This window comes from Delphinus delphis, chromosome 1 (assembly GCF_949987515.2).
Source record: "Delphinus delphis chromosome 1, mDelDel1.2, whole genome shotgun sequence".
Classification (NCBI taxonomy): Eukaryota; Metazoa; Chordata; class Mammalia; order Artiodactyla; family Delphinidae; genus Delphinus; species Delphinus delphis.
This window is the reverse complement of record NC_082683.1, coordinates 12,026,081-12,038,975: the sequence shown is the minus strand read 5'-3', so window position 1 is coordinate 12,038,975 and position 12,895 is coordinate 12,026,081. Positions and strand designations below refer to the sequence as shown.

Here is a 12,895-nt window from a genome sequence, read left to right as displayed (position 1 = left end):
GGGGAATATCCTGGCAATCCAGTAGTTAGGGTTCCTTGCTTCCATTGCAGGGGGCATAGGTTCGATCTCTGGTCGGGGAACTAAGATCCTGCATGCTGAGCCACGTGGCCAAAAAATAAAAATTAAAAAATTTTTAAAATAAAGAATAAAAAAATCTTGAGTGAAAAAGAGCCTTTACTGCAGACAGCATAAATTTTAAAAATTAATGGTTGAAACAAAAATCCACCACCTACCAATTTACTGACTTACAAAAGATGCAAATCACTATACATCCAATATAGTTTGTAAAATACAAAGTGTTTTTGAGTAAAAATACCCTAGTTTTTTGGTTTTTTGTTTGTCTGTCTGTTTTTTGCGGTACGCGGGCCTCTCACTGTTGTGGCCTCTCCCGTTGCGGTGCACAGGCTCGGGACACGCAGGCTCAGTGGCCATGGCTCACGGGCGCAGCCGCTCCACGGCATGTGGGATCTTCCCGGACCGGGGCACGAACCCGTGTCCCCTGCATCGGCAGGCGGACTCTCAACCACTGCGCCACCAGGGAAGCCCCTAGTTTTTTAATCAAAGGAATAAAATGATGGGGTATTTTTCTAAAAAAATCAGAGTCAATTTTAAGAATCAAAGAAACTATAAATGTATTATATGTAAAAGTACATATACTGTGTGTAAACATGATACAAATGTAACAAAGCCAATACAAGATATAAACAGAAAAATCTTAATTTCATTTGTCAATGTCACCCAAACTCAGCATCTAATACAAAGATACAAAGACATACACATACCCCCAGAGTTTAATGCTGGACTAAAAATCTAGCACCAAGTGCATAACACAAGCAATAATAGGTGTCTTCCATTTGAATTTTCCCAGAAATATTCCTTAGCTGTAAGAGGTGGAGCAGTTCTTATATAATAAAAATCTTTAAACATGCTAGATTTCAATTCATCCCTATACTCAAAATGAAATCCTAAGTAATTAAATCCAAAAATTCACTAAATTTAAGTTAGGGTTTTATAGAGACATCCCGTTGTGGGGTTTTTTTAGATGTTTATAATTTTCAACTTGGCAGACAGTGACACATGTAGGGGGAAAAATCGGAATATTGCAATACTTTAATATCATACCAAGAACATCTTTTCACTGCAAAGCGTATTTCCACACACTAAAAACCAGCTAGACAGCACGCAAAATTATATAATTTCTAATAAATTGACTAAACATCCTAATTGGTTTCCACAATAGAGTATGCTATTTTTATTCAAAATATGGGTAGCGGGCTTCCCTGGTGGCACAGTGGTTAAAGAATCTGCCTGCCAATACAGGGGACACGGGTTCGAGCACTGGTCCGGAAAGATCCCACATGCCGCAGACCAACTAAGCCCGTGCGCCACAACTACTGAGCCCGCGTGCCACAACTACTGAAGCCTGAGCGCCTACAGCCCATGCTGTGCCACAACAAGTGAAACCTCTACAATGAGAAGCCCACGCACTGCAACAAAGAGTAGCCCCCGCCTGCCACAACTAGAGAAAGCCCGGGAGCAGCAACGAAGACCCAACGCAGCCAAAATATAAAAGAAAAGAAAAGAAAGAAAGAAAGAAAATTTAAAAAAAATTTTTGAGTAGCTGTAAGACATATAATAATAAAGAAAACATTAAACAAAACAAACAGTAAAGGTTAGAAATTGAATTATAGAAAAGTGTTACATTATTTAGTCTCCTTGTTCAGCAGACTAATATGTCAGTTTAAAGTTGACGAACAACTATTTATTTCAAATCATCCAATATCAACATTCAGGAGCACAATCTGAATGAATATACATACTCAAGGTATTTTTCAGCCTACAGCGTTTACTCTAAATACTGTGACTAGTTAAATACAGCTCAAACACTAGGGAGTCTTAAAAGTAAAAGCAAAAAAATATATAGTCTCCAACTGGAATATGCTAGTTTTCATGAAATATTTCAATTTTTTTTTAATTTAGGCAAAATTTCAAACTAAGAGGAAAATGAGACTTGGAAGAATATTTGGAAAAACTTCCACATTACCACTATCTCTATAACTTCTATACAAGTCTTTCCAAACCACTGGTGCGTACAGGATTAAAAATGTCTCCTAAATCAAGCCCGAAATCTCTTCATAAGCATACCAAACAATACAACGCCTGAGAAATCAAGAGTCCACAAGAAACGTAGTTGGGAAAAGGTGCCCTCTATACAAGTCAAACACCATCATTCTTCTTGGCACTGAGCCCTATGTTTTCCTCCAATCTGCCAGAAGCATTCTAACTCAGGAAATAAAATACAACATCGCAAGTATTCTGTATTAGTTTCTAATGCTATTTCTCAAGATAAGTATAAAATTATTTTACTTTACTTTTTTTAATGTTCAAAAAGCCTGTCATGAAAATAGGTATTCAAAATTATAACATTCAAAAACAGAGGGGTTTCTTCAAAGAAACTGGCTCAGCTCAAAAGAATAAACCATGTAGCAGTGATGCGGGCTAGGGAGTCAAATTTGTTTAAGTCTAAAAGTATCTCTAGTTATAGGAGTATGTAAGGACAAGGAAACTTTACCACAATACTTTATATTGTGTCCCAGAAGTAAACCAAATTCATGTAACATAACATATATTCCAGCTATTTAAACTCAGGAAAACTATTATGATTGGACATGTAAAGTTAGCAAAATGAGGGAGAAGATATGCGGATATACGTATATGTATAGCTGATTCACTTTGTTATAAAGCAGACACTAACACAGCATTGTAAAGCAATTATACTCCAATAAAGAGGTTAAAGAAAGTGACCGCAGCAAGATAAAATAAATAAAGTTAAGAAAACAAAACACTTTTAAATGAGTTTCATTCTTTGACAAAATTTTTACATGAGCTGCTACCTCGCTCAACCTCTCTGTGATCTTTAACTTATTCTCTAGAAGTGGAGAATGGATGGGAAGAACCTGAATATGTGATTTACTTCAAACCTGAAAATAAGATACAGAGACTTTTATGTCCTTTAAAGGGTTCTATTCATTTGCTCATTCTGATTCAGGGAGTCGCCTTTGCACACACCTCTCTCCCTCTAACAACTAAGACAGCGACCAATTGTTGTATAACTCCTCCCTTCCCCCTTCAATCCAGCTAACATACCATACAAAGGAAAGGACTTTCTCTATTGTGCAAATTCAGTCCCTGCAATGGATCTTTGTTAACTAAATCTGATTCAGAAATACTCATTTAATTCTTTTCAGTCAGCATATTGAATGCTGTTAAAATCATGAGCACAATAGATTATTCTTATTGCAAGAAGGTAAAGCCAAATTTTGAAAATGTTCTGATTACATTTTAAAGGTTTGCTCTTTCTTTGGCACAGAGGGGAAAAAAAAAGCCAAATCAGCAACCTTCCCTCAACCTATTTTCGACCAAAAACACTGATCAAAATATAAATAAAAGAATTGGCTCTGACCCTCCCCCATCCCAAATGCCTCTTAAACTGCCCTGCTCCCAAAGCTGCCTCATTTAATCATTTTTTTAATCCAAATACTTACTACAAAAGCCTAATCACCGTTACAAGAACATTCATTTTGAAAACATTTTATATAATGTATTCCCAGTGTACACCTCTTAATCCTGTAAAACAGTTATTAATGTTGAAATCAGCTAGGGAAAACGGTAAAAGTAGGCACTTCAACCTCAGTTTTAGTATAGGTATTGCATGGTTTTTCTCATTATGATTTCTAGAAGACATCAGAATTGGATGTTCTTAAATTTTCTTGCAGAACTCTCATTCTGGTACAAGCACCGTTTTATCCCTTTCACTTAAATCATTCACATTTAGTTTTCCTCCCGGTAGCAACCACACACTTTACAGAACATTTTCTACAATAAGGATAAAAGACCTTGAATTTCTCCAAACAAAGTCCATTTAGCTTCACAGCTGGATCAGCAAGAACATTTCTTGTACCCGTTTTAAGGATACACAAGAAGCCAGAAATAGAGATTACCTGTTAGGGGGTGGAGATGGGAAGGGGAGAGTGGGAACTGGAATTCCCAGCGTCGGGGTAAAGAGGAGATTTTTCTCTGTAAACCTTTTTACACTCTTTAAACCCACTAAGAATGCACTATCTACCCAAAGAACTAAGCAAACTTGTTTAAAATTTTCAAAAGTCGCTTTTAAAATAAAGGAATTTCAGGGACACTAGGTCTACTTAGTTTTAAGATAATCTTATCAATAGCATCTGCTTTTGCTCTGCAATACGTAACACACTCCTTTAAATGCAGTCGTGAGCAATGTGCCAGCTAAGCCCTCTTTAATACAGCAACGTTCCTCCAGACCGCCGCTTTCCAAGGCAGCTCGCATCCTCTGCCCGCTCCTCCCTCTGTGCATTCTGAGATCTGCTCTGCTGATTCCCACTTAAAGTGGGTCCTGGCCGCCATTTTAGAAAGTCATTCACACAAGCCGGCCGGCAGCACCATCCACTTAAAAAACCTTCCAAAACTCCCTCGGACGATTTCCTCTTTCCTCTCTAACCCCTCATCTTGCAGAGGGGTCAAACTCCCCGCGATAGGCATACAGTGTCTCTAGAATCTGCATAATGCGAAATGACACGTCTGGCCACATGATACTGAGGGGGCAAAGCAAATGCTGCAATGCACGTGTTTGCACGTCGGTGCATACGAATTTCCCAGGCAGACACCTACAGAGAAGGTCCACAAGGAGATAAAAGTGAGCACATCTAAGTGGCTTTTCCAGTCCAATAATCTGCACCTAAATGATTTTTCCACCAAAACACTGAAGATATGGGGCCTCCATACGGGGTAAGGGGTGGAGCAGCGCCACGAAGAGTTCCCATCTGTTTCCCCACTGAGCCCGAAATCTCCCCTTTGTCACAGGGGACAGAGGCGAGTTTTTGCTCCTGCCTTCCCGCTGCCTGATTTCTCAGCACAACGTAGTAAACACCGGGAGTGCCTGGAAGCGCGCCTCCCCCAGTCCTAACGAGGACAGCTTTAGCGGGTTATGAACGGCCTCACTATTCCAGGCTCCTTTTCACACGCGGACACGCGCAGACGCGCGCTCCAGCGGTGAAGATTTAATACCCCAGTAACAGCAACCACCAACAGAATCAATGATCCTCCATTTGAAAGAGCGGAGCTCCGCTGCCTCTGCTTCCATTTCCTTATGCAAGCTGCTCAAGAGCAAGCGACGCAATCTCTTTTTCCCATGGTGACTCACTAATAAGGACGCTCCATAATTTCCCCTTCACTCAGTAGACAGTAAGAGGAATTTAGAGTATACCAAACTTAAAACCTTCCGCAGTCTTTAATATCGCAAGAAACAGTAATTTTCGAGGACAATCACATATCTGCTACAGTCCTTCCCAATTTACACCAGTGTAAGTAAACCGTCATTTTCAGTATTTCACATGGAGGGCTCTATCAGCTATGACCCACATAGATTTCACAAAACAAAATCAAACGGTAAAAGCTACTAAATAAGTAAAATGTAATAAGAACATTCATTCCTACTCCGCCATGAACAAAAAAAAAATATTCTGGGAAGAACGTTTTTAAAAGCTACATCTTTTTTTAAAAGAGCTACATCTTCTAATCTGAAAAGGCATGCATTTTTTAACCACTGATTTAGGAATCCTGGGTGGGAGGGAAACACCATCCTTTCAAAAAAGGCTCTGCAGTGTTAACGCCGGCGCGGCCGCAGCAGCGGAGATTCCCGAGGCTGGGAGCACAGCGCGGTGGGGACTCTGCTACATGAGGTGGCTCCTCCTCTGCGAGCACTCGGTCCCCACCACCCTCCTCATCAAGGGACCCCAGAGCGCTGAAGGGAGGAAGGCGAAAAGAGCCGAAACAGACGCACCAACTTATTTTCAGACACCACCCCCCACCCAACCCCACATAAACAAGGGGAAGAAATCAAAACATTTGCGTTTGCCATTTCCATTTCGTTTCTAGGTCTGTGAACCTTCCGTGAGAGGTCCCTAGAATCCAGCAGGGTCTTCCCAGTTCCGAGATATCCCTACGATACCTACCAAGACTTTTGTTTTTGTATAACCTTTCCTTTCCCCACAAAACCCTCTCTAGGTCAGACATGTCCACGCGTCCGCAGGGCGAGAAGCGCGAGTTGCTGCGGGACTCTGGAGTCGGCCGGGCCGGGGGCTGTCGGGGCGGGGTAGGGGTTCGGGTCCCGGCCCGTCGGCGGCTCGGTTCCGCCGCATCTGCCGGGTCGGCGGGGGCGGCTGCTCGGAGCCGGGGCAGCGGCGCGCTAGGACGCGACCCCACCGACGGCTGGCCAGCCTGAGGGCACCCTCCCGGCGCCGGCTTCGCGGAGGCCGAGAGACAGCCGCCTCCTTATTGGGAACGGAGAGGGCGGCAGCCGGGCCCGCTCCGCCGAGGCCCGAGGCCCAACGCCGCGACACGGGCCGAGCAGCGGCCAGGCAGCCGGGCGCCCCCCGCACCCGTCCGTGGGTCTGGCCCGGGTCTCCTCACCAGTTCCGCGCACGGGGAGGGGCCGGCAACGGGCCGGAGGGGCCAGCGGCGCCTGAGGACAGAGCGCGGCCCCGGGCCTCATGTCACTCACCGTTTGAAATGCTCGATGATCTTCTCTTCCCGCACATTCTCCGGTAAGTTGCCCACCCAGAGGTGCCTGGTTTCCCGGACCATGCTGGGCGGTGTGCCGGCGACCGCTGGTGCTGGTTCCCCCTCGCCGGCTTCGTACGAGCCCGTCAGCGCCGGGAGGCGGGCGCCGAGGCGGCGGCGGCGGCGGCTGCGGCGGTGGCGTCGGCAGCGGCGGCGGCTCCTCCGGCTCCCCCCCGTGCAGAGACCATCCCTCTCCCCCAGGTTCTGACTCTCGGGCCTCGCAGCTCCGCTCTGCCGCCACCACACACCCGAAGCCGACCCCCGCGCTCCGGCGGCGCATGCGCTCGGGAGGCGGCGGGAGGGGGAGCGGGTAGGAGGGGCGAGCGAGACCCGGGCGGCAGCGACTACGACGGAGCTGGCGCTGGGGCAGCCGGACGCTTCCCACCGGCGCGCGCGACCCGCCTCCCTCACCTCGGGCGCGCGCGCAGCCTCCCGACAGCCCGCCGAGGCTGAGACGCCGAGTTCCTCCCAGCCGATGCGCAGGCGCGCGGGGGAGGGAGGAACGCAGGGCCAGGAAGGAACGCTCGCGCGCTCGGTCCCGGTGCGCAGGCGCGCAGCACTCTGTTAGGGCGGGTGCCGTGTCAGGCCTGGGGCCCCGCGCTTGCAGAGGCAGGCATAGCCTCCAGCCCCTCGAGTAGGGGGTCCCAGGCGCTGGCCTGGGGGAATAAAAGAGAGAAAGGGGGTTGGTATTCACAGGGCTGCGTGTCAAAGCGGCTGCCAAGGCTTCTCTGCTAGGAGAAGCCAGGACCTCTTCCCCTGCTCACCTTTGGCCAGCTTCTGGCGTTTCCGGGCACTTAGAGACGCGCCTGCTTGGGAAAGTGTCAGAACAAGGCCGCCCTTCTCACGGCCCAGCTAAGCTGTGACGGCTTCAGAAACCCATCCCTCCCAAGAATGTAACATTAAGCAACTTCATTTTATATAGAATCTTGCGAAACCGTTTGCACGTTCTCTTTGCTGATCGTTATGGCATACCAGGAATAGAACTGAATGAAGTGAGACGGTTACATGTCTGATGGTGTTCCCCTCAGAGGATTTGCTATATAATTTAATATCTAAGCCGAGGAGGGGATTAGAACTCCAGCCTTTCCAGGCCTAAAAGCTTTTAAATTTTAAAGCCTACAGTTGAACCTTTTAGTTTACAGAACCCCGGGGAAAACCCACAAAATTAAGGCAACAGTACTGAGTCCAGAAAAAATGGAATTTTTTAGAAGTCAGTAACTCAGCTTTCTTTTACATTTTCTATCTACAGAAATAAAATATCACAGGTGTAGTGCTTTAGGTACAGACCAGATTTTAAATATTCGATCTCATTCACTTTCTCCATAAATATTGATACAAGCCAACTTATCATCAAACTGTGCTATTTTGAATTGGAAAATATGGTCACCATAATAAATAGCACTAATATATGGGGTCACCTGTGCATAAATTGTTTCTTTAATTCCACAGATGGTAAAGCTCCAAGTAGTTTTTTTGTTTGCCATATAGTTTAACATAAGCTTCTTAATGATGTGTCAGAGAGTCACATCAACTTTTCTTGCATTTGGTTTAATAGTCTATACTTAAACTTGATCTCAGCAGGTCTGCTCAACTCTCAACTAAGATCGTCTCTCTTCCTTCCTCTCTCAGGATGTTAGAAGGCTAAGCAAGCCCTTGTCTTACTTACACAGTTGCAACAATTACAGAACAAGATGTGCTAGCTCAGGTAATAACCTTACCATCCATTGAAATAATATTTGGAATTTTGACAAGTTACTTCTAAAAATTCTAGATTTTGAGCCAGGTAATTTAATTTTTTTCTATGCTATTTTTCTGGCTTATGTTTACATTTTCTATTTCAACACACTTTTTTTGCGGGGGGAGGGGCCGGCCAGTAACAGGCAGAAATGGAAAGAGGTGGTTTAGAAAAGTTAGAAAAAGCACCACCACAATAACGGCACTCATTCATAATTCAGTTAAGGCCTTTAACGCCACCACAGAGGTTGACCTTGTCTTCATGCAAATCAGTCATTAAATGATATGGAAATTTTTGTTCTTGAAAATATTATGGAATTGATTCCTCAGTAAAAGTGAAAGCAAATCAACCTACATTCAGATGTAGGATTAGCCATTTACATTTGCCACAACTATCACATAAGGAGTGTCAGGCCAGCACACTGTTACGTAAACTCATGAACTTCATAGTTCTGTATATGTGGCTGCAGTTAGTGTTGAACCGATGGGCATTTTTCCACGAAGCATAAATTTCAATATTAGCAACCACAATTTGAAACACATTTAAAAATATTATGTAAATTACTCATTTAAAACCTGATAGGCGGGGCTTCCCTGGGATCGCAGTGGTTAAGAATCCGCCTGCCAAAGCAGGGGACACGGGTTCGAGCTGCCGTCCAGGAAGATCCCACATGCCGCGGACCAACTAAGCCCTTGCACCACAACTACTGAGCCTGTGCTCTAGAGCCCTCAAGCCACAACTACTGAGCCCATGAGCCACAACTACTGAAGCCCACACACCTAGGGCCCGTGCTCAACAAGAGAAGCCACCGCAATGAGAAGCCCGCACACCACAACAAAGAGTAGTCCCCGCTCGCCGCAACTAGAGAAAGCCCGCGTGTAGCAACAAAGACCCAACGCAGCCAAAAATAAATAAATAAATTTTAAAAAATGAAATAAATAAAACCTGATAGGCCCTGAATTAGCTGCATCTTCTTGGTGTCACCAGGAAGAACAGAAAAGGCTAAGCTCAATCACACTAAAAGGGGCAACAAAGAAGAGGATTCAGAAAACACTACCTTGCAATTAGAGAAATAAAGGGCATATCTCACCTTGAAGGCAGCCTTCAGTTAAAATCATGCTGAAGAAAATTAAAGGGCTGAAAAGGGGGGGGGGGCTTTCAGAGCAAAATCTTAGAAGAGAGCCTAGTTAGAGTCATTATTAAATGTGGTATTTTGTATCCATCTATGTACTCCCACAGAACAGTAAAAGGATAAGCTAAAACAAAGAACCAACTAAGAGGTATTTATACTTTCTCCATGGCACAAGAATAAGGAGACATTAAATGAAAATTAAAAGCAACATGTTTGCCAGCTAAATTTTTTTTAAATGTAGTTCTCTTAGATTATCCTAAAGGTCTTGTTACAGCAGTGCTGTTTCCCCATGTAGAAAGCAGAGTAGATACATAATTTTTATATAAAATTTAATTTGAAATGGACAAAGTTGTTTGCAAATACTTTCAAGCTCCCCACCTTTGGGAGGTAACAGAAGAGAAATTGCGTGGAAAATTACTAACATACAAATTGTTAAACAAAGTTGAGTTAAAGTTCTCCCAAAGACCTTTAGAGATCACAGGATATCAAAAAGATGATTAGCAAATGCCAAATTAAGTTAATTATCATTTCTCATTTTACCAGAGATTTATCAAACAACTGAGAAACCGTCTCTGTTTAACAATATAAAGGCTAGGGAATTCCCTGGCAGTCCAGTGGTTAGGACTCCACGCTTTCACTGCCCAGAGCCCAGATTCAATCCCTGGTCAGGGAACTAAGATCCCACAAGCAGCAAGGCACGCACCTGCACGCGCACACACACAAACACACCACACACACACACACACACACACATATGCTCGCAAAATTCCATTAAACATCATTTGATAGCACCTCATACTCAGATTCTCTTGAAGTGTTACTTTCATCAAAATATTTGTTTTCAGAATTACAGACACCAAAAATAGCACCCAAGGTGTTCATTTTAGCTCCTTGGGTTTTAAAAAATCTGATACACACTTCTCAAAAGAGAATTCTCAGTTTATAAAATGTCAATACATCAGCTTAAATAGACATGCAGATTATTTAATGTGTAAAACAAATTTCATTTCTGTTCAAATTTTTAATGTGTTCCTATGATGTCCCCAAAAATATTATTCTAATTTCAATAAGGCAGATTCATTTGAAGGAAAAATAGTTCACATTATAGATGCTAAGTTCAAATGAGCAATTCAGGTGGGAATTCTATCCATCTCTATAAAAGTTAATATTTGCAGGTTAAAAGTAATGTCCATGCTCCTTACAGATTCTTTCAGCATAATGCTACTTGACCTTGAACTTTGGGGGATACTGAAAAACACTGATGGTATGAATGAGAGACATTATAGTATAATGGAAGTACCTCTGGGTTAAGAGTCAAAAATTCCAGGGGCTTCTCTGGTGGCGCAGTGGTTAAGAATCCGCCTGTCAATGCAGGGGACATGGGTTCGAGCCCTGGTCCGGGAAGATCCCACATGCCGCGGAGCAACTAAGCCTGTGCACCACAACTACTGAGCCTGCGCTCTAGAGCCCATGAGCCACAACTACTGAGCCCATGAGCCACAACTACTGAGCCCATGTGCCACAACTACTGAGCCTGCGCTCTAGACCCCGTGCTCCGCAACAAGAGAAGCCACCGCAATGAGAATCCTGCGCACCGCAACAAAGAGTAGCCCCCCGCTCTGAGAAAGCCCGTGCACAGCAACGAAGACCCAATGCAGCCAAAAATAAATAAATTTTTAAAAATAAATAAAGAGTCAAAAATTCCAGTTCCAATTTTGTCACTGGCTATACAGCCTAGGTAAAGTCAATTAAATCCTCAAAGTCTCAATACCCTTATCTGCAAAATGAGGATAAAAATATCTGTTTTCTCTACCTGGTAAGGTTGCTAGAAGTATCAAATGAGATAATATATGTAAAAGTATTTGGAAGTAACACAGAATAAAAATATCATGAATACTATTAAGTTGACTGCTAATTTCATTTGAATACCAAAAGTAAGCATCAGTTGAAGTTAAAAACATACCATGATCAATTTATAACATTTTCAGGATTATAGCCAGGTCTTATAATCAAATCAACATGCAGTGATTGCATATCAAGTACGAAGTTCCTTGCACTCTTTTGCTGACTTTTTCTATTGCAAAACTCTTAATAACAACAAAACTGATAAGTACATGCCCTTTGCACAGCCCCAAATCAAGTGTTGGGTTTTCTCAGTGCTTTCATGTTTATTGGCGATGTATCAGGAAACACTGGGAAAGCTTTTCTTTGTTTCTGTCCTTGTTACAAATATTTACAAATTTTTTTCATAAGTATTTATTTTTGTATGTTTTCAATAGAAATACAACCCACTCTTATTCTGATTTTTTAAATTTAGTCTAACAATTAATAATTGACGCTCACTGAAAATGATCAAAACGTAGGGTATGATCTCTTCTCTCATCTATGATAAATGGATGGTGAAGTGAATTTCCCCATTTGAGTGTGAAAGACAATTCAGAAAGGTGACATTAAAGCAGAGGCATTTGAAAAGTGGAATTAAAACAGATGTGTTGGGCTTCCCTGGTGGCGCAGTGGTTGAGAGTCGGCCTGCCGATGCGGGGAACACGGGTTCAGACGGTCCGGGAAGATCCCATATGCTGCGGAGCGGCTAGGCCCGTGAGCCATGGCCGCTGAGCCTGCGCGTCCGGAGCCTGTGCTCCGCAACGGGAGACGCCACAACAGTGAGAGGCCCGCGTACCGAAAAAAAAAAAAAAAAAAAAAAAAAGATGTGTTTTTAATCAGGTCTTATTTCACATGTGAAGAGCACCTGTATTTAGCATGCTAGATGTGCTCAAAGAGTTCAGTCATGCATAATGGAAGCCCAGTTGGGGAAAGCATCTGAGCCTCAAACTCAGGCTCTGAATGCTAACCTAGCCAATAGAGCAGATAAATTACTATCACCATTTAAACAGGAGAACAGAATAGTTACCAGATATTTAACAAAAATTTTGTTACCAATCGAGTTCCACACTATTAAAATTGAACTGTTTCATGAGAAAACATATATTTAAAATATAAACACTGTTCCTAAAGGCATCATATAAATATATATTAACTAGCTCTAAAATGATCAAAGACCCAACCACATGAGAACTTGTCAATACTAACAAACTCCTATTATTAGAATCAGGGTTTGTTTTTTGTTTTTTGCTTTTTCCTAAACAGTAGAAAATAAAACAGACAACACTAATATATTATTGTCAAAGAGTGTTTGACATCTTGCTAGTTCTGAGGGTCAACTAGTGAAAAAGACAGACCAGTCAATTAACGGATTTATTTTGATATAGCAGGCTCATTGTAGTGAAATTATATATATAAATGATCAAAACGCCAATCAGTTGAATAGTATTAGCTAGCTAGTCCTTCTCGAAATCATTCTTTCAGCATAACACTTCATA

At 43.1% G+C, this 12,895-nt stretch overlaps 1 protein-coding gene across 3 annotated transcripts in view; it reads right to left on the bottom strand.

Annotated features, from left to right (window-relative positions):
- Positions 1-12,895, bottom strand: part of SPEN (spen family transcriptional repressor) — a 93,745-nt gene that overhangs the window by 75,566 nt on the left and 5,284 nt on the right. Inside the window, exon 1 of one of the 3 annotated variants that reach the window (XM_060015020.2) lies at positions 7,413-7,958. The exons of 1 other annotated variant lie outside the window; for it this stretch is intronic. Coding sequence is in view for 1 of the 2 variants with exons in the window: in XM_060015009.2 (XP_059870992.1) it covers positions 6,590-6,672 (83 nt within the window). In the remaining variant the exon portion in view is untranslated. Of the gene's footprint in view, positions 1-6,589; positions 7,072-7,412; positions 7,959-12,895 lie in introns of those variants that run through there. One more of the 3 variants, XM_060015009.2, reaches the window with a different exon arrangement.